This window comes from Pyrgilauda ruficollis, unplaced genomic scaffold, assembly GCF_017590135.1.
Source record: "Pyrgilauda ruficollis isolate IOZ18807 unplaced genomic scaffold, ASM1759013v1 scaffold61, whole genome shotgun sequence".
In the NCBI taxonomy this organism is placed as follows: domain Eukaryota; kingdom Metazoa; phylum Chordata; class Aves; order Passeriformes; family Passeridae; genus Pyrgilauda; species Pyrgilauda ruficollis.
Genome location: NW_024527822.1, coordinates 2,496,280 through 2,522,958, shown reverse-complemented (window position 1 = coordinate 2,522,958; position 26,679 = coordinate 2,496,280). Strand labels below are relative to the sequence as shown.

At 39.5% G+C, this 26,679-nt stretch overlaps 1 protein-coding gene across 4 annotated transcripts in view; it reads right to left on the bottom strand.

Annotated features, from left to right (window-relative positions):
• Positions 1-682: 682 nt before the first annotated feature.
• CDC123 (cell division cycle 123) overlaps positions 683-26,679 on the bottom strand; it is a 34,985-nt gene continuing 8,988 nt past the window's right edge. For 3 of the 4 annotated variants that reach the window (XM_041483750.1, XM_041483751.1, XM_041483752.1), the window contains exons 7-13: positions 20,794-20,842; positions 19,103-19,178; positions 16,082-16,204; positions 12,741-12,769; positions 7,559-7,687; positions 5,647-5,784; positions 683-4,836 (exon numbers count right to left, since the gene is read on the bottom strand). In XM_041483750.1, the coding sequence (XP_041339684.1) occupies positions 4,810-4,836; positions 5,647-5,784; positions 7,559-7,687; positions 12,741-12,769; positions 16,082-16,204; positions 19,103-19,178; positions 20,794-20,842 (571 nt within the window). In that variant the 3' untranslated portion in view covers positions 683-4,809. The remainder of the gene's footprint in view (positions 4,837-5,646; positions 5,785-7,558; positions 7,688-12,740; positions 12,770-16,081; positions 16,205-19,102; positions 19,179-20,793; positions 20,843-26,679) is intronic. The other variant, XM_041483753.1, reaches the window with a different exon arrangement.

The following is a 26,679-nucleotide window of genomic DNA, read 5'->3' as shown; positions in this document are numbered from 1 at the left end:
TAGTGCCTCCAGCCTTTCCTAGCAACAGACAGGTCTGTGATCCAGTGCTGCCGTTTATCTCCAAAGTCACTGAAATGCACATCAATCATTTCTGGCACATGCTGACGCTGAGCTCCTCCTGTGTATTCCTCACACTGGTGTACAGACGTTTTAGCTTCACATGTTCATTCTCTCTCCTGGATATTACAGTCCCAGCTCCCATGAATAATTCATTTACGTCAATGAAGTGCTACAGTCTGTCAGGACACAGTTTCATAGCAGAAGCCAAGACAGAACCCAAAATTTCAAGCCCCTCCACCAGCTGGATTTGAGCCCTAAAGACTAGAAATAAGAATTGATTTTTTTTTTCTTTTGGACAGCATTCTCTAATGCTGTTTAGGAGCCATAAATCTCTCCTGGAAGTTAATCTGTAACTAGCAACCTTCCCTGAAGAAAGGCCCTGAGCAGTCAGTGTTTATGACCAACCAGCCAACCAACCTTTCCCTACAAGCTGCCAAAACACATCCTTGGCAGAAGCCTTGCCAGGTGTTCAGAGGGCCTTAGAGAAATCAAAACACTATTGATACCCAGGTAGGATACCCATTGCTGCAAGAGTTCACATGAAGAAATGTAACAGGATACCTCCCTCCCCCAGTCTGCCCTCCCCAAAAGGAAGAATCAAAAAACCCAAAACCAGACTTACTGCAGTGCCAAGGTCGTCATTATTACAAAATCCTGCAATCAGACAGAACTGCTTAAGGGCTCTGTATCTTTGAGACAGCTTCAAGATTACACAAAATACAGCAGTTATGGCAACAAGTCTTATTTTAGCTCTATATAACGACAGGATGACCACAAGTTGGAGATTGTCTCTTTACAGAAGTCATTAAATTCAAATAGAAGACACTGTTAATTCAACATCCAGACAAACTTTTGCTAAGGTAGATTTATTAAGCCTCTAAGTATCAGCGTTACCAAGTGTCCTTCATGAATCAAAAGAACCATGGTCTGTTTCTGTGTCACACTTCAGGTCCATCTTCTCTTGGCCAAAAAATATGTATTTTAGTTCAGAATTACTTCTTGAACTAATGTACAAAATGTAACATGTTCAAATACAACCAGAGCTGATACTTCTCGCCTCTTAAGGTTGAAATCAACTACCAGTTGCCAAGCTGATTTGCCTATTTATGCTCACTGACAAACACCCTGTGCTCCTCTCTGGCTATTTGACACTTCAAATTTGGAAGTTTGTGAAAGCTGCACTCAGCCATGCACAAAGGTACAGAAGGATTTTTACAAAGGTTTGTGCCATGCTATTACCCATCTCCACAGCATCCCTGATCTGTTTTGGGGTCCTTTCACCTGGCAATGCTCACCTGAAAGCCTGAAACCAGGAGTGTCTAAGGGTCTCTGGTGCAAATGAGCACCTAACTGCATCTCACAGGGCACCTTTTCTCTGCACCCTGGACATGAGCAGCAGGTGAGTATGTAACAATGAGACAGATGACATTTCTAGCCAAGGGTGTCAGATGTGGATTTTTACAGTCTGTGATTCAGCATCCAACAAGTGCTACTGATTTTACTGAGACTCGGACCTGGATATTTCTCCCCTACTTTTAGGGTTTAGAGGTTTCTTTAGGTATTATAGAGCACCACTCAAAAATGTGCTGTTTTAAGAGAGAAAAGTGGATAGAGGTTTTAAAATTCAGCTCAGTATTATCCATGCTGCTGCTGCTACCAATTCTGATCTTAATATTTATCCAAATAAGAGGCTGAGGGATGAGGAAAGACATGGACAACACAGGAGAAAGAAGAGTCAAGAGAACAACCAGCACGGACAGTCTGAAGCCCAGAGGGACAGGAGTGTCACTCCAAACCCTGAACTAAGCCAGGACATGTTCACAACTGCTACTTATGGGGTTACAGGAATCCTGATCCCCACATATCCATCTGGGAGATTAAACATCACCAGTACTGGCTGTGAAACAAGGAGGACTTTTCCTTGGCACTCCTGGCAGAGCTGCAGCCCAAGAACTGAATCTCACTGCTGGAGCCATCAGACACAGCCAGACTTCTGCAGGGTTTGGCAGGCACAGGATCTGTATAAAATGACTGCATGTTACCTCCCTCTAAAACTTCTGTTTGTCATCTAGATGAGACTGCAAGCATCTTCACACTGTGTTTTAAGCATATAATTAAGAATATATAGTATACAGTTGGCCCTTACTCAGCAAATGGTGATGATATAATTAAATCCCATGAACAAGGACCTGAACAACTGGAAATTTGTATTTTCAAATTTCTGTATATGATGGCTAGAGGCAGAAACTGCTTTTATGATGGAATAGAAAAGTGTCATGTACTATTCAGTGTAAAATTGATCTGAAGCATTTTTAATCTATCAACATTAGCTCCCTCAGCTCCCCAAAGGAAATACGTTTGTTAATTATCCTAGGAGATCAAAAGGACATATAGAGTGAAAATTCTTTTAGAAGAGGAATCTTTAATTTAACAGCCAAATAAAATTCACTGTCTGGTTAACTGAAGTTGGGGAAAAAACAAAGTACATCTAAAGTATGTATTTAAACTGTAAGGATATGGTATTTTGGGGGACCTGATCCTGTAGATCATATTTTATATTGGGGATTGTTTCTGTACCAGTTCTGAACATGGGACCAGTGTTTTTTGCTCTGCTAGCTTTTAAGGTTCCTCACTAGGAGTTAACCCAAAGGAAGCAGGACAACTCTAAACTGCAGTTCAGCTTGGCTGAGCAGCCCATGAATTCAGACTGGGCATCTGTCTGCACTTCACAGAGGAGAAAAACTCCAGCCCACCCACCTAAAGGGACACTCCAGAGTGCACAGGTTTCCAGCAAACTGCTCCCATCACCAAACATGTTCTGGTGAACATTCAGCAAAGACAGCTGAGAAAGTGGTAAATTAATTTGTGGAGCCCACAAGGAAGAGGTAGGAAACTATCTTCCAGCTTTAAACTAAGGCTTTGTTTTTAAAGACAATGATCTGTAGTTTAGAAGCATTTATGGATCTATTGGAAGTTCCAGGGCGTCATCTGTGTAAAGGAAGGAAGTGTGGTTAGATCACCCCAACAGTTTAAGTTATGGCTAGAAACTTTAAAACAAAGAGGAAAGCTTTGTTAATTTTTTACACTTTGAGGTTCCTACCCGATTTAGAGACATTTATATTCAAGTTATCCCTCTGGTGAGGGTGAGAAACACTCATCCAAAATCCTGCAGTATGGGAGGATTAGGTATAGCCCAGCCCTGAGTTAATGATCACCTAATTTGAATACAAAAAGCTGTTGAGAAGCAGGTTCCAATGCTTCAAACAATGCTTCAGTTCAGGGCAGACTGTTCTGACTCCAGGAGCTTTCATCTGTGATGTTTCATCAATGTGTGGATTCTTAATCTGCATAATCTTTAACTCGAGTAAGTTTTCATTCAAAACAGAAGCTAAATAAAGACATTAGGTAATAATTTAACAACTTAGCTCAGATTTAACATCCAAGAACAGATTGTAACCAAGCACCGTTCCAGTCTGACAGCAAAAGCAAGGCAAGGAAACACAAACAGCTTTATACACACAGACACAGTATCACATAACTGGTTTGAAAGAGGAACCAGTTTCCAGGGGTTATGAGCTTCTTCAAATGTCCTTTTGTTCAATGGGAACTCTGTACACTGTTAATAAATTACTGATGCCATACAAACACCTATATCCAAAAGTCAGCTGGTGATTCACCTAAAACTGTCCTCCCCCACCTCCCAAACAACAGCAATTGGTAACAAGAGCTTCTGTTTCCCCAGATTTAGCCAAGCGTCCCTTTATACAAAAAACAAGTACCAAATGAATACAGAATTTTAAGAACTGAAAGAAAAATTGCTTTCGTAAGAAACTCAGAGATGTGACACAAAAGAAACAAGACTGAGTCTGTATATAAAATTATAGGTTGATGTTAATTATGTAAATTAAAGTCACAGATGATGTCTAGTGTGTAATCATGTTAAAAAAACAGGTTTCTATTCTAAACTATAGAATTTTCTTTCTGGTAAAGAACAAGACTTGCCTAGTCCATTAACTCATGGACTATACATTACTATGAAAATGAAATGAAATTTGGTGAAGTTAAATGAATTTAATTTTGCTTTAGTGACTGTGAAAATATTACTTTACTTTAAATGCATTTAGAATTTCAAATTCCCAGTAGGTAAAATTTTCAAACTTTAAGTAGTTTACTACAGCTACAGCTGTTCTCTGAAATGAAATATTAGCCCTTGTAACAACGAAAAAATCCCTTCTCCTTTTTTTTTTTTTTTTACATAAAGGATGAGAAGTGCTCCCAAAACAAAATCAATTTACAATTTTAAAAGGTTACTACAGATAAAAATGTACATTCCTTTTTCTTTGTGACTACATATTAACCAAGACTGTGCCTAAATGCAGAGAATGCTCCATGTTTTTACTGCACAAGCATTTCACGTTGCCATATTTACACTGGGGAGTCCAAAGGTGTAGCTCAGTGGCATTAATCTTCACATTATGAGAAATGGAAAGCACTTGTTCAGCTGCACTCAGGCTGTTGCTTCTTTGCACCTGGAATCCAGTGAGAACTCACCCTGACCTTTCATGTTTCCCTGAAAAAGCTTCATCACACTTTTGTATAAACCAACAGACACTGGGGATGAACAGCCCTTCAGTTCTTTCATTGACTATAAAAAGCAGGTTTTCTTTAAATCAATAGTTTAATAGTTATGCTAAATACAGATTTTGCCACATTTCTTGCTTGTAATTCAATGTAATGCCTCTGGGTACCTCAGTCATCCTCTTGCTGATTTCTTTTCTGTCAATAGAACAGGAGAGTTCAGAATGTTAGGACACAGTTATCTGAAATAAGAGCACTAATAAATCATGTCAAGTGTTCCAGATACAATGGATTAGACAGTGACTGCATTTCTAAGTCATTTTTTGGAACAGTAAGAGATAATTTTTCCAGCAAATGGAACAGAGCAAAATCAACCCTCTCTCTCATCCTAAACTATAGAATTTTCTTTCTGGTAAAGAACAAGACTTGCCTAGTCCATTAACTCATGGACTATACAAGAACCAGAAAACATCATCGTGGTGGCAAGAGTTGGTGATGCAGATGCAGGTAACCTGCCCTCCCTTCCCTAACTTACTCATGTCTTCATGTCACTGTGCATTAAAAGAACAAAGAAACCAGACTGGAAAAGGAAAAACTCTATCATGGTTTTTCCTAATATATTTGTCTTAACTTTTAAAGAAAAAAGTTGAAAACATTAAAAGTTAAAAGCATTAGCTTCAGGCATTCAAAAAACACATTTCCATTCACACTACATTCATATTTATATTTCAGTAAGAAAGGAAACAGCTCAGTCCTTCATTAAGATATGTCAAACTGCATTCACTGCTTTCCATAAAAAATAAAATTAATTAAGCAAAGTGAGAGCAGTAAAAAGCTTGCTCTTCATCACTTCAGAAACAATCAACCCAACATTGAGTGATGGTTTCATACATTGCTTTTCCTTTAATTTTGAACACTTTGTTAGTAACAAAAGCAGAGATCCAGGGACTTTGGTGTTTCCATGTGACAAAGGTGGAAGATCAGAGATTTTTTTCTCCTACTTCTTACCAGTTTTAGAAAGTCAATCAATTTGTGAACGTCCTCTCCTGTGGAAAGGTCCACAAAGTCCTTGGGCAGTCGGTAGCTCAGGTAGGGACTGGGCTGGACAGTGACTTTGCTGTTGGTACAACGGAACACTGGATAATCCTTCGGAAAAGGAGAGAAGACAAAAACAGTGGACATGAATATTAAATATTTCTGGGACTCCTCCGTGAGACTGAGTCATGCTGCCAATGAGTTTATTTGGCACTCACTCAACTAAACTTGAGCTTTCTAAAAATTATAGCTTTCTTATAAAACCTCTGCCCACTTAGGAGCAATTTGAAATGTCAAACATGTTAAACAGTCAAATAATGGCTTTCATTACCTCACTTTAAAGTTTCTACTGTGTATCAGTTATTAATGTATTTAATAAATTCATGCTAGTGGCAGTGCTGTAATAAGGGAGCTATAAGGAACTTTGGGCAATAGTATCTAGATACACATCTGAATAGAGAAAAATCTTTTTGATAGAATCCCTAAACTTGTCTTCACAGTTTCCTTGTTTAAACACATTGGTAACTATAATCTTACTGAAAGTATAATTTAAGCTTTCCAACCAATTTACTTACCAAAGGAAAAAATAAAAAGGGCCAAAAGGATCTCTAAATGCTGAACTGTAGCAACAGGTTTTGGAAAATCATATCATTTTCAGTTCAACACATTGACATGCCATGCAATTGCCAACTGTACTGCAATAAACAGCTTCATTTTAAGAAAGATCAGCAACTGTGTACCAGATTATGTGACTGGATGTCAGACGAAACATGAAGACAAGTTATTCTACTTTTCACCCAGGACTGAACTACAGAAAACTGTGCAAAGCATCTGGCAATGAGAAAAAGAAATCCCAAAATGAAAATTCACGTGTCCCACAGACAGCTCTAGAATTAGGAGTGTGTTTTAACAAAGGAGACACAGCTTTCAGCAGGAGGGTTCATGGAATGGGTTTTCATTCCATGGTGAGACAGAGGCAACGGCCTGAAGGACAGCCTGGAGTGGGGTGTCCCTGTCAATGTGTTATGGAAAGGGCCACAGGACTAAAGAAACTCTCAGATGTTAAAATCACCTCAGTGAAGTTTGTCATTTCAGTGACCTCTAATGCAGTTCAACAGCTAGAAAATAAAGAAAAGCCACACTGGCCAAACACCACTCCTCAGAAAATAAACAAGTGTTTCCCAAGATCCACTAACACACCACTTCCTCTCTCCCACCCAGCTGCCCAAGGACTTGTTAAGATGTGAGGACTCTGTCTCAAGATGCAGTGAGAAAAAAAAGCTGGAATACTTGAATAAATGAAGACTATTCCTCCCTTTCTGTATTAACGGGGAGTTACTTGTTTTTACAGAGGAAACGTGGCTTGGAAGAGGGATGGAAAAGCCTTGTTCTGAAAGTCCTGGGAGTTCAACCAGAGGACAAGGCTTTGCTAAGAGTATTCCAGATGAGGAAGAGACAGAAGTTAAGCTTCTGCTTGTTTTCCCCCAAGCATAAAACTGAAGATGTGGGAAACTGCATGACAGATATCAAGAACCAAGCAGAAATTTAAGTGATTATATAGAAAAGTAATAGATTTTAAGAAAAACTGAAAGGAATGCATCAAAACTGTGTAAAAACAAGTTTCAGGGCATCTTCTTTGCAATGGGGTCAAAGCTGCAATATGGGCTTGTACTGTTTGAACTAAAAATTCCCTTGCAGGCATCCAAAACTAGCAGGTGATACTTGTTGAGATGAACTATAAGGTAGCTTCTTCTTAAAGAGAGCTTACATTTCACAGGAGCTTCATTTACTTCAATGGGATTTGCACCACAATTTGATTGTAACAGCAAAAGAAAGAAAAAAATAAGGGCATAAATCCTGTTGGATGTTATTCAGCCTCTCTCACCTGTTCTGTTTCTTCCCCTTCACTCTGGTCTCCTTTCAAGTTTTTTCCAGAGGTGAGTTCTTCCCATGTAAAGAGCAGGGAGTCTGTTACTTCACCAAATGGGTTAAAATCTATTAACCAAATCTTACCCTGCAAAGGAACCACAGACAAATTAAACCAAACCACAGAATTGAAACAAAGCAAAAAAGAAAAAAAAAGAAAAAAAAATACTCATATACTCAGATTATTGTAGTACTCTTGGTCTTTACATAAAAAGATGTTAAAATTGAAACTACCTGGGTTTAAGCATTTAAAATATTCTAACATCCTTTACCTTATAGAGTTTAAATCACAGCAAGCTATCATGTACTAATTTACTTTCATTTTTTTTTAAACAGTAGATCAGACAGAGCTCAAATAAACTGAACTTAGTTCTATGCCAAGTGTTTAGATGAGCCCACTGAAGTTCTGGCTAATCCCCATGATCCACCAAGATCCCCAGAGAGAATGAACAAGGAATAGGGGAGAGCACTAATCAAAAACCACAAAACAACCCCAAACCCAAACGACAACCAAACCCAAAACATGACCAAACAAACAAAAAAACCCAAACTGCCCACACAGGGATTTTGCTTTCCATGAAAAACCACCTCAGCAACACTGCACCATCCAGCAGTCTACAAAAATTGCTGTTCTTGGTCTTACAAGGGACCCTAAAAACAGAGAACAGGGTCTGCAAAATGCTGGTGGAGCTCATGAAACCTCAAAGATGCTGTACATACATAGATAAACAAAGACTAACTTAAAGGCATTTTTAACATAGCCATTACTAGTAATCCACACTGGTTTCTACCCCATCTTTAACACATCTGTGCTCCAAACAGTTGTGGTAGGGTGCACAACAACACAACTGCTTTACAAATGAAAAATGAAAGCAGAGACTAACAAGACCTATTAGAAGTAACTGACGTGTGGGGGAGGAAGAAATAGTCTGTGTTCCTTGAGTCACTTCAAGACACAACCCCCAGCACTGGGCCATCTTCTCTTGCCCAAGGAAGTGTCAACTATTCTAATAAAACAAAACACTGTAATAAATTATAAGGAAATATGACTACAGCTGCTAGTAATAATTTGCAAAACCAGTATTACATCTGGAAGAAATCAGCTCTATCAAACAGGGAAGGAAAAAGTTGCAGTAACATAAGCAGGGCTGAAGAGTTTTATTGTGTTTGTTATAAAGATCAACTGGAATTGGAAAACAAACCTGAAGACTGTGTAGCTACTAGACATTCATTTTGCTTTTTCCTCTTTTCCTTCATTTCTGAAGAATGTTCTTGCTTTAAAAGATCTTGCCTATCTTGATACAAACAGCAAACACATTCAATTATTTACACTACAGCCATCTGGTTTCTAACACACAAAGATGCTTTCGAAGCGTCGACAGAGAGTAACATGGAGACTGCCTCTCCCACCCATGCCCCCTGAGCTATCCCACAGGCACTGACACACTGTGGGTCTGCAAGTGATGGAAACCTGTGAGCAGAAATGTTCTGGTGCCTCTGTTACCATCCCCAGCGAGCTCCTCGTGCAGGTGTGGGGAGTCCCAGCAGAGATGAAACCAGCGGCTATGACCTGCAGGCTGGAGCTGGGCCAGCAGCCCAGCAGGGAGCGTGTGGCTGCACACAGGCTTTCACAGGTGTCTGTCTCAGGGCAGGTCCACGGGGAACAGCTCTCACAGAGCACATTTTAAGAAGCCAAAGCACAGAAACAACAGTGCTGAAACCAGACAGCTACAAAACAAACTACAAACTGGGGGACACAGACCTGAGTGGTTTCTTATTTGTTCTGGAAGGGTGAGCAAGCCCAGATCTGCATGGTTGAGCTGCAACACCTCTGCACTAATATTGGCACCACCAGAGCAGAGAGCCAGTGGGGCAAGCTCTGCTGTCATTTCCCACCTCTGGTTCTCCTCAAAAGGCTGTCACAAATTCTCATGATAAGCAATCTTTTACTTTTGCTAATGGGGGTGTCTTGTCAGCTCCAAGGCAGAACGAGGAGGAATCTGTGGGTTTAGATTCATTCTATCACTCTAGAAAAACAAGCTAATGAACCAATTTAATCACAGACAGAAGCAATGGCTAGCAAAGTTCATTCAGCAGTTCAGAGAACCTTTCCTTACATCAGAACTGTTTATACCCAATACTTCCTTATGAAAGGCTTTCACAGAAATTCCTCTTCACCCCAAATACATCCAGCTCAGCTTTTTCTCAGGAACATTAAGATCATTTCTCTAGAGAATTAATGTACCCTGGAAAAGACTGAAAATTGATTTTAAGACTACTGAAAGCAACATGTTTTTTTGTGAGCAGCCAGCAGTGTTCCTCTACCCCTGCAGACAGCAGTGCAACAACTGTTTCCTTGAGATGGTCCTAAATCTGCACTGAGCTTTGCTAGCTGCAAATTGATGACAAGTGGCAAAATAAACTCAGTATCTCTTTTCAGGGCTCATTAAAAGGAGTGTATGTAACCCTGGGTCAGCAACCAAACTGCCTTTTCTTAAGATGAAATTCTCTCTCAAGTCTTACATGCATGATTTAAATACAGTTTCAGATAATTTGCACTGTGTATCTAAAAAGCAGTAGTAAGGCTATTTATCTGTTATCGTTTGCCTGCTATTAGTAATCTTTGTCATACAAGAGCAGAGAAATGCACAAGCCAGGAAAAAAAAGTCGTGCATAAGTGGAGGGGGAAAAAAATTCCCCTACTTGTACTACATGGTGTTTTCTTCTCATCCTAAAAGAAGGAATCAGTAGATTTACCACACCCTGTCAGCTTCATGCTTTTTTTGCTAAGGCATTAAGCAGCGGGGAGCTGAAAGGAAGTGCCCACGACAAAGCCTGTTGTTTAAAGGAAGTTACAGACAAATAAAATGCAAACTTAACTGTTACATCTCCCTAACTCCAGCTGCTCACAAGGCACAGACACAAGCACTGGTCTGCTCCTTAACAAGAGCTGTGAGCCAGCAGTGGCTCTGGAGCCACTCCCTGCATTGCTCTCTCTTACCACAGTGACTTGTCTTGAACTTGGTTTGTTGTAACACCTGGGGGACAGCAAAGAGCAACAGCAGAGCCGACTCTCAGGCTTTTGTGAACTTCCCCCTCCAATTCAGTGAGCAGGACCTGTGGAGCCAACTCCAGACAGTCTCTACAGCAACTGAAGAGGGCGCGGGAAGGAGACTGCGGTCATTTACAACGGTAGCAACTTGCTTCTCCGAGCTGAATATTTGGAGTTGAAAGCATATAAAACAAGCAGACAGTGAACATTTCTCTCCTTCTGTAGGTGAGGTTGCTGTGCAACCAGCCTGATGAGGAGCACGGGCTCTGGAAATTAATCATGCTCACAATATTCTTTTGCTGCCTGTAACTCACACGCCAAGGGAGCGATGAATAACACAGTTGCAAACCACAATAGTACGTGTGAAAGGAGAAGCATCTGACACACAAAGGGCTAGCTGGCAGTTTACAAGACCTGAGGGTAGAAGGCACCGAGAGAAATCTACAAACAGATATATTTTGTCTTGACAGATGAAGAAACACTGCTCATTTGAGATACCACAGACTGAAACCTTTTATTTAAATAATTTCTCTTCATGCCTCAGCTACGAGGCAGAGCACCCAACGGCAGAATCTGGTTCAATGCTCAAGTGCTGCTCCTCATTTTCCCTGACAGCATGCTCATGTCTGTCGATCTGAGCCTGGGCAGGTAATTTCAATTACAGCAGAGCTGCTTTACCCCACAGCCTCGTTTTAGGTACCTACATAAAAGCTGGGCTGAGAAATGGCACAGTCATTGTTTTCCACAGGAGACACGTTCCTGTTTTGTAAACTGTGGCATGATTTACTGTTACAGAATTACAAAATAGTTCAGCAACATTCAAAACGAGAATCAGGACTTACTTCCAATACACTCAACTCCAATAAAGACTTTCTCCAATCAAGTCCTTCAAGCACAATTCATCTGACCAAATACTTCTCCCCACTCACACTAGGAGAAGCCAAGGTTACTAACTCTGATACTGGCACCTTCATAGAATTATTTAGGTTGGAAAAGTCCTTTAAAATCAAGTCCAACCCTTAGCCCAGCACCTCTGTGTTCACCCCTAATCCACACCTCCTACATGTCTTTCAAATAGCTGAGGTGGGATGCTTCTCCCCAACTCCATCACTATCTGGATGTTGAGGGTTCTGACCTGCCCAACTCTGAGTTGGAGCAGCTTGGAAAGAAAAAACTGGCTTCCATCTGTCACAAACTGGGCACACCACATTCACAGCCTCTTTGGACAATTATCCCTTCCTATCTCAGACTTCCAGATATTAATAATTTTCCAATCTCACAAGGACAATCTGAAGAAATATTAAGAATAATTTTGATGAATTCAAATACTCTAGTGAAAAAAAAAACAAACACAGGAAAAAAGCCCAAGGAAATATCTGTCTTAAAAGAAAATGCCCCAAACCTTGTTTGTGTGCTTGAAAGCTATTTGGACCGTGCCCTTAATGAAAGAGTCACAGAATATCCTGAGTTGGAAGGGACCCTCAAGGCCTCTGAGTCCAGCTCAAGGCCCTGCACAGGACAGCCCCACAAATCCCACCATGTGCCTGGGAACACCACCCATAACCACATGCTTTTAACTTGCAGTCAGCCCTGAACTGGTCAAGCAGTAGGACTTGATGACCATTGTAGGTCCCTTCCAGCAGAAATGGTCTATTCCACTATAAATTACTGCAGCAAGGACTCTCATGTCATAACAAAAACTAAGTCGCTTCTTGTAGATTCACAGAACTGAGAAAATTGCAGTCAAAGCCTAAGTTCTGTGCTTTAGAACAGACAACTTCTCTGGAAGATATTAACTAAATAATTGCATCACTGGCACAGACATATTTACACTCCTAATCCTATTATTCTCCTACTGCAGACAGCATTTATCACAGAAAAAGACCTGTGGAACAGAGTAACATCGAGTAGGTTTTGCTTGGTGTTTTTTTGTTTGGTCAGGGTTTTTACTTTAATGGTATTTTTTTGTTTGTTTGGTTGTTTTTTCCAGGACCACTTCTAGGAAGACAAAGCTATTACTTGCTTGATCTTTGTAGCATTTCAAGTTTTCACAGAAGAAACCATTATATACAACCTATTGTTCACTTACCCTGCTGTCTCTGTACACATCAAAAACAACTGGAAAGGAGAAAAAAATGTTAATTGTAAAAGATATATAATTTCACAGAAAATGTCTAAATCTGAATAGACATTTGTGTACACAGCACAGTCTGGAAAGTCAATATGTCTAATGAACTGCAAGCCAGAATTGGGTATACTTCTAAGAGGGAGCTGAAATGTTTCAAGAACTATTGTTAATGCACTGGGAAACCAGCTGCTGGGCTTTTTCATTTAATGCTGGTTTCTTTTGCTGATTTTTCTCCCATGAAGAATATTTGATAAACACTTGCCCAAAGAGCTTATCTTTGACATTACTGCTGTTTCTTTTACAGCAGAACAGGGATGTTTCAGGGAAGGATCAAGACTTCATTGTGTTGGACGTTGCACAAACATTTAATAAGAGAAGGTTCCTGCTCCACAGACATTAGGATTTTAGCAGCTAACAAGACAAAGAGGTTGTAGGAACAAAGGGGTCGGTGGCAGTGAAATGGCCATGTCTGATGTCACCCAGAGCAGACACAGCACACATAATTAATATCAACAAATCCTTCAAACAACCCCCTTGCCACTCAGTAACTGACTCAAAGCTGCCTTGCCTGGCTCCACTGCTGTTCCTCCCCTTGGCTTAATTAAACATGACTCTGTATGTGCAGCTTTCCATCAGCTCCTGTTCTGTTTGGTTAAACAAACCTTTGAGCTGTCTTTCTATTGAGCTAGGGAAATCAACAGGGAAGCATTCAGGCATGGCTACATGCAAAAGTTGTACCAGTTTAGCAGGAAGAAAGGAAAAAGAAAAAAAAAAAGAGATTTTGAAAAGCCTCAGACAAGTGCTATATTGTTACTTCCTTCACTAATAATGGAATATTTCAGCTAAGAGATTTCCCAATACATGTGGATAAACTAAACTCAGGATATGACTGCAGAACACTTGAGTCTCAGGAAGCTGCCTGTCAGGAACAGGGATGTTGACTGATCACATCCATGCATGTAAAGCTTAATCTGACATTTCATGTGAAGTTGGCTGGGCTAAGGGCAAACCACAACTCCACAAAGCCAAAGCCAGTCACGTAGCTGGTTTTTACCATGCAGCCTGAAAATCCACACAGCTTTTGCATAAGGTGGGCTGCATCAATGCCAAAGTCACTCCAGGATTAAGTGCTCTGCTCTCCCAGGAAGACAAGCCCTCAGTGGCTAAGCCAGTCATCAATGCAAAGGGGGGTACAGGAACCCCAGGATTTCTTCTCCAGCTGTTCAACTGAACTTAGTGCTTGCACCACATCCTCTCCTTAGTCACATCCCAAAGATATCCCTTGCATCTGAGGGTTTCTATAGTGAGGCCTGTCAGCCCAAAGCAATCACTGAGGCTAGTGGTATTTACTGGGAATCCTAGTGGTATTTACTGGGATTCACACAGCTGGAATTCAGACTGATTGCACTCTGGTGACTGGTTCAGGGCAGTCACAAACACTGAACAAGAAGAAAACCTGAATTATTCCCACTCTCAGAGCAGGAGTGTCCCATGTCAGTGAGACTGTAGTGAAACTTCACCAAAAACTGCCCTAAAGATATGGAAAGCCAAAACCCAGCTCTGCACTATAGACACCTCCAGAGCACTGCTCTTACTGGGCTCTTATCAAAGGTATTTAGGAGGTTCTAACATAATTTAGAAGTATTTATAAAGCATTCACCCATCTGTTATCCTACTGTTCTGACTCTGCAATGCTTCAGCTGCTCTGACTCAACTCTTCCATCTGGAGATGCTACCAGACCAACTGGAAAAAGCAGAGCAAACAGCATCAAAATCCCCAATGAAACAAGAAGTCAGGAAAAAAGCTGTAATACCTTTCCTTTTAAAAGCAAACAAACAAGCAAACCCAGATTTTTATTGTTAACAACACATATGCTACCAGGCAGTGGATCAAGGGAGATGATGGGGGACAAATGCAATGTGATTAAAAAAAAAAAACACCCACAAAAACACAGAAAACATTTTCTGCATGGCATTTCTCTGCAGATGGACCAGCACTTAGTGCCTAAGAATAAAAGGTTAACAAACCTTCATCCCAGAAGGTTTCCCTGAAACCTGCTTTTCCCTCAAGGCAACTCAGATGGCACCCTTTACATAAGATGACATTTCAGACCTTTCAGTTCACCAGACAGCCACTTCAGAGCCTGAATCTAGGCATCAATATCCAAAAATAGTGCCCTGAATTCTTATCTATCAGTTGATTACATACTAGCTAAAATTACATTGAAACACAGAGGAAAATTAAAAGGCAGTAATCAGAATACCAGATCTGTATGACTGATCTTACTTCAAAATGCAATGGAGTTATTAAATTAATGTATTATTCTACTGGTCTTCTCCAAGCAGCAGTCCATGAGAACTTCTCTGGGCTGAAAGAGAACAGCTTTGCAGAGTCAAATTATTGAGAATTTCAATACAACAGAGACTGGCACTTGAAGGTACCTTTTTCAGACAGATAGGACAGATCTATTTGACTGCTGTGGTGTATCAATAAAACAATTAATAATGTTTAAAACCCACCTAAAGGTTGACTTTTCAAAGCATTAGACATGACAATAAACTGCCAGAAAATTCTTATGTTTATGGGTTTTTACTAAGCTGAGGTTCGGTCCATGCCAGACCTAATTTAAATTTCTTCATCATGTTTTTCACCACTATTGATCACCCATCATGATGCAACACCATTCAATTATCACTAAACCATGTTAGAAAACTATTCTAATAAAATTTGCAAGGGGCTTCACATTTAGAGAACAACACAATTTACTTGGACTGATTAGGTGTATCAAATATTGTGGCCTTTATTCAAAGGCTTTGGCACCTAACCTGGTGTGCATTGATATTCTAGAAGAAATAATTAAAACTTCTTGAAAAGAAACTTAAAAATCCTTTATTCAAGGAATACATCAATAATTTAGCAGCAAACATCTGAAAACACCTTTATGAACAAGTATTCTTCTCAAGAATACTTGAGAAGAATACCTTTAGTCAAGAATCTTTTTTAAGATCTTTTTCCCTGCTTTTCTGGCATAAAAATTACTTTCACGTATAAGGGGGAAAAGCCTTAAAAAAATTATTACAACTTCTGAAGGTATCTTTCACTCATTTCTTGTGTTTTCTTGGAGAGTTCCAGCCCTTCCTTCAGGGTTTTTTTCTTAGGAATGTAATTCCAAACCTTTGCAGCTACATGCTGTAGCCACAAGAGCTTTCAGACTCTCCCAAGCTAAAGAGAACCAAGCCATGTGAAAGCAAGAGCAATGAAGAGAGAGATGCATCCCCACAGATACCCTCAAGATACTTACAGTCTTCATCCAAGAATTTATATTGTATGTGTTTCTTGAAAAACTCCTGTATGGATCTACAGATCTCCTCATGTTGCTTAGAGATATGATCATAGTACTGGGTGTAGTCCCTCTGTGATATACCTGTCAATAATTTCAGGTAATTGTAATTATAAAGAACTCTAAGGCATGCAAAAAACCCAACTGGAAAAAAAAAAAAAAAAAAAAACCAAAAAAAAAAAAAAAAACCAAACCAAAAAAACAGTTATCAGACACAGAAGATGGGGTTTTCCCAAGTTTCTACCATTATTAGTGACTTACTCTTTGGCTTTATTCTGCTATACTTCAAGTACTTCCATGAGGAATCTCTTTCTTGAACAGCTCTGTCCAGAATTTTGTGAACCTCATTTTATATGTACACACTTTGACTATTTTGAAGTGAATTTCAGGAGGAGACTTGGCCTGTGTTTAAGTTTCCAGCTCCCATCTTTTCCTTTCAGTTTTATTCCCTTTGGTTACTCTGGTCAAAAAGGTTGCTCTGCACATCACATGTAGGGACCACAATTTGGAACCATGAAATGCCAGGGGTGGAGGCTAAGCTTGCACATTTGCCAAGATGATTCTTGGATAACACAGATTCTCATTTAACTGATTTTTTTAAGTGTGGAATTACATGTGCCTGTTTGATATGGCACTACAGGTGAATCCCTCAATCCCCAAATCAGTGGGATGACATGCAGGCCAGTACCTTGGTGCTCCCATTTGCTCCCTCAAGGGTTTTCTTGCCTATGTAGACAAACCATCCCTCCTACAAGCTCTTAATTTCATATATTTCTCTACAAGACACTGGTTTAAAATGACATCAACAGGATTGTACACTTGCATGCATCTTGAGTGACAAGAGTTCTCATACAGGATATGTGTCAACATAAAACATTGCAATACCCTGCTTGACAAATGTCAAATCCAAGACCTGCCCCATCACTGCAGAATGAGTAATTCAGGCTATTTACATATAAAAAGAGACAGAATTCCCCAAGGAAGATGTATCAGTGACCTCAGTTTGCTGTTTTAACCATACACAAACACAGTTTTACTGTAAGACAATGCTAACTAGCGCCAAAGGTGTGCTGTTTTTTAAAAAGTTCATATAAAAAGTTTGTGATGTCAGTGGAACTCTTAATTTTTAATACCACTGCAAAGCTTGAGTCTAAACAACAAAAACCAAAAGATGATGGCATCTAAGGGGATGCAGATGTGTAACTGGAAAATCATTCACTATACTGCAAGTATCATTCCTTAGTTTGACTGACAGGTTTATTAATTTTAACAGTATGGGAACATATTGTGAAAAATCTTGGAACTATCTTCAGAAATGCAGCTGGAGTGCTAGCTAAAAAAAAATCCCACACTGGCAGATATACTAGGTTTCAAAACCTGGCCATGAAATGTACAGAGTGCTTAATTAGCCAGTGTACAAATGCTTTGTGTATCTCTGGCAGTTAAGGTGTTCCAGCATCACAAGGCAGGACAGCATTCAGCTCTCCTCCCTTCAAAAAGCTCTGTCAGGAGCCATTAAGCAATACAGACTTAATGGGAAATCTCTGCTATTAGGAAGATTAACTCTTAAACAGAGAGCTGTAATACACTTGCAACTGGCATAAATGGAGAGAAAATGGGAAGATGAGCATAGGAACACGAGACAGAACAGCCAAATAAAAGGGCTTAGGAGAATGGTGTGTGTTGATTAGCACAGCTCAAATACCTGTGTGCAGCTCCATAGGGAACCCAAATCAGGAAATGAAGAATGGGGAGTGTGCTCCTAAAGGTTCACAGAGGTGGGACTGGATGGAGCAACAAATTGCTGACAGTTCCCAACACATACAAAAAGGCACAGCCAAAACAAGCCCACACTCACCATGCTAAGACAGAAGGAACAGTGAGAACTACAAAGCCAATATCCCTGGCCTTCCATATCATCACAAGGAACCCTGGACAGACCACTTGTGGATATGGACTTGGTGCTTGTGAATATAGGCAAAGTGAGCAAAACAAATTTTATCTTAAAGTAAAAAAAAAAAAATCTCCTTCCTTCCTGTAGAGTCTGTATTTGCTCCATCACTGCTATAACACTTCCTTGTTAGAAGAGTTTAGGCAGAATGATTCAACCTTGTTCCAAACAAATGTGCACTAATCCTGTGCTATTTGAGTTTCTGTTCATCTCTAAAGAATTCATGGTAGACCAACCACACCAAAATCAAACTTCAGAGTACTAATTAGCCTGAAATTAAACCCTCAAGTCAAGCACCTGTATGTGCACTGGATATCATTTCCTGCTACAGTCAGCAGAGAATAGTCAACACAACCAGAGGAGTAAAACTGAGCTAAATTTACCTTAAATTACCCTAAATTTACCATACTCAGCTGCCTACAACACATGCTCTAGCACAATCTGCCTGTTCTCCAGCTGCCAGAGGTCTCCCAATGCACCCACCAGCTCTGTGCATGCTGTGGATGCATACCATGGCTCTTCAGTGCCACTTGAAATGTTTTCCATTTAGGATTCTGCATTTGAGTAAGAGAACAACAGGCTCTAACTAAGCTACACTGAATTTAATATGAACTCAAGACACCTCATACACCTGTGGAGATGTTCTGACCTCCCCAACTTTCTATATATAATATCCACGTGGGGTCATGTATTTACAGCACAACACACAACTGCCTCTGCATTCATTCTGCAAGCTGGAGATGATGCCATTTGCTCCTGAATATAAAAGACTCTGCCTTTGGGTGAAGTTTCTAAATTAAATTAAGAATATTCCCACTGTAATGGCAAGCATGCTGAGCTATCAGGTTTTCAAATACAGTGGAAAGTGAGATGTGGTAAACCACATTTTAAATTACAGAGAGAATAAACCATTAATTTTAGAAATGAGGTGTGAAAAGAAAGAGTTTTCTTAAGACTTAGCTCTCATTCAAAGAATCAGAGAAACTCCTCAAAACTTCATCCAATAATTTTGTTTTTATGAAATTCCTTACCTAAAAGCTTGCTTTCCTTGACAAAGCATCTGAATTCTGCACCAGGGATTAATTCACACCATTTGCGAAGAACAAGCTGTGGAGGAAAAACAAATGACAAAGCATTGTTTCAGATGACAAAAGTAACAGCATCCTTTTGTCAACAGGTCTGCCTTTTAGAGCTATAGTTTCACTGTAATGATAAGATGACCACTGATACTAGAAAACAAAATAATCTTAAATCTGCAGTTCACATAATCATCTTTGAAAATATTTCAAAACAATTAGATTTTATATTAATTTCAGAGAATCACAGAATGCTTTCAGTTGGATAGCATCTCTAAAGACTGTATAGTCTAAACTAGCTTAAAGCAGAAAGGTTCAGATTGGACATTAGAAACCATGAGGACTGTCAGGCATTGGAAGAGATCCCTCGCAGAGGTTGGGCAGCCTCTACCCACTGAGGTTTTCAAGACAGATTTTATAAAATGCCAAGCAAGACAATATGATCTCATTCCTTATCCAGCTTTGAGCAGGAGGATGGACTAGACACTTCCTGAGGTCTCTACTCACCTTAATTATCTTATGCTCTTCCACTTTGTACAGTATTTATAACTGTGAAGTCATTTATGAAACAATTTCCAAGTTACATTAATGATAAAGCATGGAAAATAAAAACCCTGCTGTACAACACAACAAATCTGTCACGGAATTGGCAGAAAGTTGTTCCCTAGTCAAAGGAGCTGATGAGCAGAATTAAATTTATCCAAATCAACCTCTATTCTGGTACACACCCAAGCAGAATTCTGTGACGCTTTTGAAGGCGCAAACCAGTTAAAATAAGGACATGGGACAGGAATAGAAAGCAAACTATTATAGTCAATAGGACAGACTGCCTGGGAATTAAAGCATCTTTCTGGCACTTTCTCAAGTTTCTGTATTTCCTAAGCTGAAATATTCTGAAGGATTTATGCTTTTGAAGGCCCCAGTTACTGCTACTGGATGCTGAAACTCCCAAACCTTTAAACTGCAGCAGAAAGCTTCAATAACCAGAGATGGCATTCCTAACTACAGTGTTAACATTAAACTCTTTGTTCCAACTTTTAGATGTCCTGTATCTTTAAAGCACACTTGATAGTGCTTTAAAAGCACTATCACCAAGGTTCATTCACTTTCGAAAAGCCCTTTAAGCCTACAGCATGATGACAAATGTTATATTTACATAAAAACTATTATTAGAGAGATGACTACATGTTACCACAAGAGCAGTAGCTCCACATTAACAGTTTAAAGCATCTCTAGCTGAACATTTTGATCTGGTAACAAACATAGGAAACCAGATGTGACAGACCAGTTCAGGATGTCCCCAGCCACTGCAGCAAATCTCACCCTTGGTAACCTCAGTGTGATGTTCACAAGCAGCTCACCATCAAGAATATATTACTTTGAGCTACTTGTCCTTCCTGTCACAACCTGACAGACATGAGAGGACATTGCAAGGAAGCTTCTCAAGTCTGCACTTGAGCCCACCTGATCTGCAATTAAATGAACTTCTTATGACCTGCAGTGCTGAACCAGACTTCCCTTCATATTGAAAGCAACATGAATAAAACAAACACAACACATTTAATGGACAGAAACCCAGTCACAAATGTCACCCAGCCTGTGAGCAATTCTTTTAAATTACTTAGAAATCATGCAAGGAGTCCTACCTCATAGTTCAAGGAAGGATCAGGGGAATCATCAGTACAGTGAATAAATCTGGAAAAGTAAGGCATAGGCTTCAAAATCTGCTTCACATGTAAGATTTTAGCCATAGCGAGAAAAATAACCCCAAACTGTGAAACATAAGAACTACTGTTAAATTATTTCCAATATGTACAAAGCAAGTAAATGCAATACGTAACTCTCCTTTTGACAATTATCATGGGAAAAAACCAGAATCATCACCTCTTTTATTCTAGTATCATTTGGAAGCACTTAAATCCGGACAGGGATGTGTCCAAAACGTCAGTGTTTATTCACTGTTGATTTATTTCTGTTAGAATCAACAGTGCTTCTCTTTTCCCCTTGTATTGTTATGTTGGCATAACTGAATTCTCAAAAAATCCAATAAACTTGAGCAATCTAATCCAGTTGCACTGCAGCATGTTTTGCCAAGTACTTTTAATGTTTAACTTCCCAAACCACACAACAGAGACACATCATCATGCCTTACAGCAGTTCATTTCCATGAATAAAGGATGCAAAACAGCGCTGCTGCTCGGCACTCCTGATTCCATAGCATGGTATTTTCTAAATTAAGAGCCTGAAGAAATACTCTTAGAAATCCCTTGAGAGTGGGAATAAACAAAACTATTTCCACAACTCTAAGCAGATGTCAAGGTTTTGTCCCTTGTGAGGAGCTGACTCTGTCAGTCTCCTTTCAGGAGCTAGCAAGAATGGAGGAAGTTACAAGCCAAGTCAACTTCCATGTACCTTTTTGTCATTTTACAGTAAACCTTGCAATAGATTCTGTAACTTTCAAAAGGTATTCACAGAAGAACATGTGTTTTTCTTCAAATTCTACTCCCTGACTTTATTGGCAACAAACTGCTTGGAAGCACAGAACTGTGTTAAGGGTCACTGCTGAGCAATAGTCCTAAATACAATATTTATAGGATCTCCTTTTGGCAGAGAACTTCATTCAGCAACCCAAAAGTCTCACATAAACACTGCATTTGTAAGACATGGCTTCCCAGCCTTTGGTTTGAAGTGAAGAGCTATTGTAAGAGTTCATTCTGTATGCTGCCAGCAGAAATAAATTTCACACATTTTAGTCTAGATTTTAATATCCACAACACACAGAAAAGTAGGGCAATACAGGCAGGCTTTCCAAAAGCACAGTGATCAAACACATCACATATATATATCTGTAAGCCTGTGTAAACAGATAACATCCTTCAACTACAGTTTAGATTCCCCGCAATTTAAGATCTGTCAAGGCAACAGAAACAAACCCATGAGAGCTCACAGTTTTTCTAGAGTCAGAATTCCTTCCTTACTGGAGTATATGCCTATCATGCTGAAGAAAATATCCCCCCCCACACACAGAGCCAGTAATAAACTCTATCTACAAAGGCAGCTGAAGTCCAGCACATGCAGTTTTACAGTGCCTGCACACGAGGACCTGCATTACCTCTCACAGACTCCATATCTGAGAATGGGGTACCTGCAATTTGCTTCATTCCAATAACAGTCTTTGCCAGCAGGCAAAATAACCCAGCCTTATAATCAAAATTATTCCCTAACTCAACCCTCAAATATTTTGGGTAAGAGCTATGTGAGGAAGAATGGTTCCTCTTCCCTTCTAAGTCAGAAAATGAAATCATTGGGTGCTATTCCAAGCCCTACAGATTGCAGGTATCACTGCCAAATCAAGCAAACAGGCAAAAATACTGCAAGACACAGTAAGGGTGGTTTTTTGAGCCTTAGTGACACAGGACTAAGAACAAATGAGGGAAAAAAATGGATGAACACAGCACAAGACAAAATAAATTCATGTTTTCATAATCTAATTTTCCTTTTTAATATTATCATGAACTTTCATTGACAAAAGGCCACCTTCGTTCAGGGAGTAAATTTTGGGTGACTTGAGGTTGCAATTTTATATTTTTTAGCAGCTCATTGTAGCATTTATTGCTGAGACCCATCTGAAGTTGTGTATTACAGATGGGCTTTTGATCTCTAGAGGCACAAAGCTAAGTGGGGTGTCTTCAACCCACATCCTATTCAGGTCTGGACATACTTGAAAGAACAATCAGAAAGATGTCAGGAACCCCAAACTGAGACATGCCTGGGGTACATTTTCTGAAGCCTCTGAAAACTGTCATTTTGAATACTATGGGTGAAAGGATCAAACTCTTCTGTTGTGTTGTGGTCAACAGCTTTTTTACAGAGTTACCCTTGGAAGTCAAGACCAGAAGGATCAAGATCTCTTTATAGGTGGCAGCTCTGAAACTCCAAATGTGAATACTTGACCACAGGATATGCTACAAAAAGTGATTATGCAGGTCAGTTTTCAACACTAAGAAAAGCAATTTAATAAGGTTGGCAAGTTTATCCAGTACCTACCCTTCTAAGAAAGTCATGAACTCATCTGCAAATCACTGAGAGAATTAGAAACTATTATGAATATGATGAGAATTGTAAAATTTATTCTGTACCAGATACTTCTCATGGTTTATTTTAAAATCGTATTAAAAAAAAAATAAGGAAAAGTTTTAACAGCCTTTGAACTGTAACTTTATTCCTTTAATATTAAACCTTGCTGGAACTCTGAGGCCTAAAAGAAATAGGAAATTCATACACCACTGAAAAGAGAATCTTGTACCACACTGTAAATTGCTTGGAAAAATGGGCAAGAGTAAAACCTCAAGATAAAAAAAAATCACCATCAAAGGCCTCATTTTCCACATCCTCTCGTGGGCAACTGCCTGTCTTGAAACAGTTTATATTAAAGCCTAAACTATCAGCTCCTGCAAAAAGATACTGGAGTGCTAAGGCACATTATTGACGATCCAACACTGCCTCCTATGTTTTGTTAGGAGAACACGGGCTGTTATTCCTCCACATCTCAAAAAACGTTGAAATTCCCCTACAATTTGAAATTCAATATTAAAAGGATTAAGTCTGGCATCAGAAAGGTTGTCAGAATGCAGAGGCATTATCACATCATTAGAAGTACTGCTAATATTTCTACCAGTATCAAGGTGAGCAATTAATCATGTTTTAACAAAACATAATCCACCCATTCTAACAATAAGGAAGAAAACTGTATTTTACACCAATACATCCATCAGGGCTATACAGAGCTTTTTGTTCAAAAGAGGAGTTTTAATCACTTAACAGAAATCCCAGTTAGAAAGGGATTTTTTTATCACATATATTCAACACTAAATTTCTGAAAGCCTACATTAATGCCTGAAAAATTAAGATCACACCACCCAAAAGATTTTTTTTTAATTAAAATACAATGCTGACTTTGAAGCAGAAACAACATTAACTGCATTAATGAGCATATCACTCTGAAGTCATTGTTAATTTATTTTAAATTAACATGCTGTAAAGGTAATTCATTAGTCTGAACTCTTCAACCAAGGTGTCAGCATCATGAAAGAATCCAAACTTTTAAAACAGTCAAAGCAATTTAATCATGCTCAGTATATTTGCACTGAGTCCATATTTTTTAATAGTTTGTATTGAAGCATTACATGGTTGAAGTTTTCTCAGAACTTGAGACAGTTGAGAATTACAAGGGCATTCCCTGGCCTGAACAAAGTTTAGAGGCAGACAGGAAATGGGAGAGGAAGAAAAAGGCAAAGAAAGTGGTTTGCCTTAAGTCTCACATCATTGACTTAGATTTCTAGGTCAAAACCCAGATCTACAAATTGCCATTGCAGTACGTTTACCATATTATGACCCATGATGTGGATATTTAAGTTTATAAAACTGCACAGGAAAAAAAACAACAACACCAAAAAGAGGGTATTCAGCATTTCAGCTGTTACTTATGTAGGGCAAGAAACCTTTAGACCATACTGAGTATTATTGACAAAGTAGAAATATAGTGCATTTCTCCTCTCTCCAAGTAGTCCTTCCAAGGGATTTGGATGCATTATGTATGTAATTTTCATTTGTTCAGCACTTCAGGTTCTTATGCCAGCTACATTTTTAATTTCTGCTTGCTAAGGACTAGTGAACTGGCAGCTGATCAATAGTATAATTAAGGACGACCACTGTTCTGATTTAGCAATAATCATTGCACTGTTTGGGGACATTCTGTACAAATAACTTTGTAATTTAGAAATGCCAAGCTGAGACTGGACAATAATATATGCTTTAATCAAGTATGACATAGTCATAAATTACAAGATACACACAGAGGCCAAGGTGATTTCCCACAATCATGACATAAGCTTTGCTTTTTTACCACCTTAGCTGTGCTATCTGGTGGTCTTATCACATTGGAAAAGGAGCCTAAATGGACTGGACCAGTGGAGTTTGAGGTGTTGCCTTTCTGCAAGAGGTTATGTGGCATTCACATTCTCTGAAAAAAATCCCTTTGCCCAGGATTTTTCTCCTGAGAAGTTGAGAAGCCTCAGAGAAAAGGAAAACAATTCTTATCTCATTTGCTTCTCCTCTGCTTTGCTCATGTGGAATGTGTTTGGAGATTGTTGCATTAGGTTCTGGTGTGAGTTGTTTTCATTCATTGGCCAATCAGTGCCAAGCTGTGTCAGGACTCAGGAGAGAGTCACGAGTTTTCATTATTATCTTTTTAACATTCTGTAAGTATCCTTTCTGTATTCTTTAGTATAGTATAGTTCAGTATTCTTCAATATAATATAGTACCATAAAATAATAAATTAGCCTTCTGAGAACATGGAGTCAGATTCATCATTCCTCCCTGCCATGGGGGTCCCTGCAAATACAATAAGGTTACCCTCCCACAGCAGCATCAGGAGGAGGGAATGTGCCTGCTATGGGCTGCTCAGCCACCACTGTTCTTGAACTCTGTGAACTTCAGGTGAAATCACTGACACTTCAAGTCAACAGCCATGCTGTGAAACCTCACAGCACAGCCACGAGAATGTCTTCACTGCCTCTGCCACCAAGCCAGTGCTGACTGCAGGGGTGAAGAGCTGAGGCACTCACTGGAACTGATACAAGATTAAACTGGACAGAAAATACACTGATTTCAGTATCAGTGAAGGTGGTTGAACCAATTCATTCTACCATACAAGGAGTTGCCACATCTAAATCAAGTGGCACTTGCTGAACACTTGCTTGTCTCTGAGACTCACTAGAAAACAGTTAATCAAACAGGAATTCTGCAAAGAGCTCTGGGTACTTTTTGCTGGACTTCTCTGTACGTGAAGACAGTAAATACAAACTCCATACTAACAGACCTACAAGAATCAGTCCTGAAAGCCAGTGCAACAAAAATTTTACTGCTCAACTCTGTGAGCAAGCCATCCTCCAGACACCCCACCTCTCATTAGGGGAAACCATGAAAAGCAGCTCCTTGGGAAGGCACCAAAGGCTTCTGAGAATTCACTCACCTCTGACAGGTAAACTATAGATTTCCCACTTCCCCCATTCCTTTCATTCTCTGTGACCTCAGAATCATGAATTCTTCATTCTTCACAATTATTTCCCAAGCCCAACATACTTTTCAAACTGTTTTATCACTCCAATATCTTCTCCCCTCCTCCTCAGTCTCTTCCTCTTCCTCTCTCACCTCCTTTCATTGCAGGTTAGGCATGATGTAAAACCCAACATCAGAATTTGACTTACAGCCTTGCTGTCAAGAGCCCCTTTTTTTTTTTCATGCACCAAAAACTCAGGAAGAGAGTCTCATTAGTGCTGCAGGAATAAAAATCAAGGCAGTTGCACAGCATTAATATAACTGGTCTCACACTTTAAAAAGAAAATTTTTATCAAGACATAAGCCACTTGACATGAAACTTACACCTGTTAACCCCCTAAAAGGCACCTGGAACAATGGCTTTGCATTTGACTGAGTCTCCTAAAATATCCTGTACAGTGAATAAGCATTG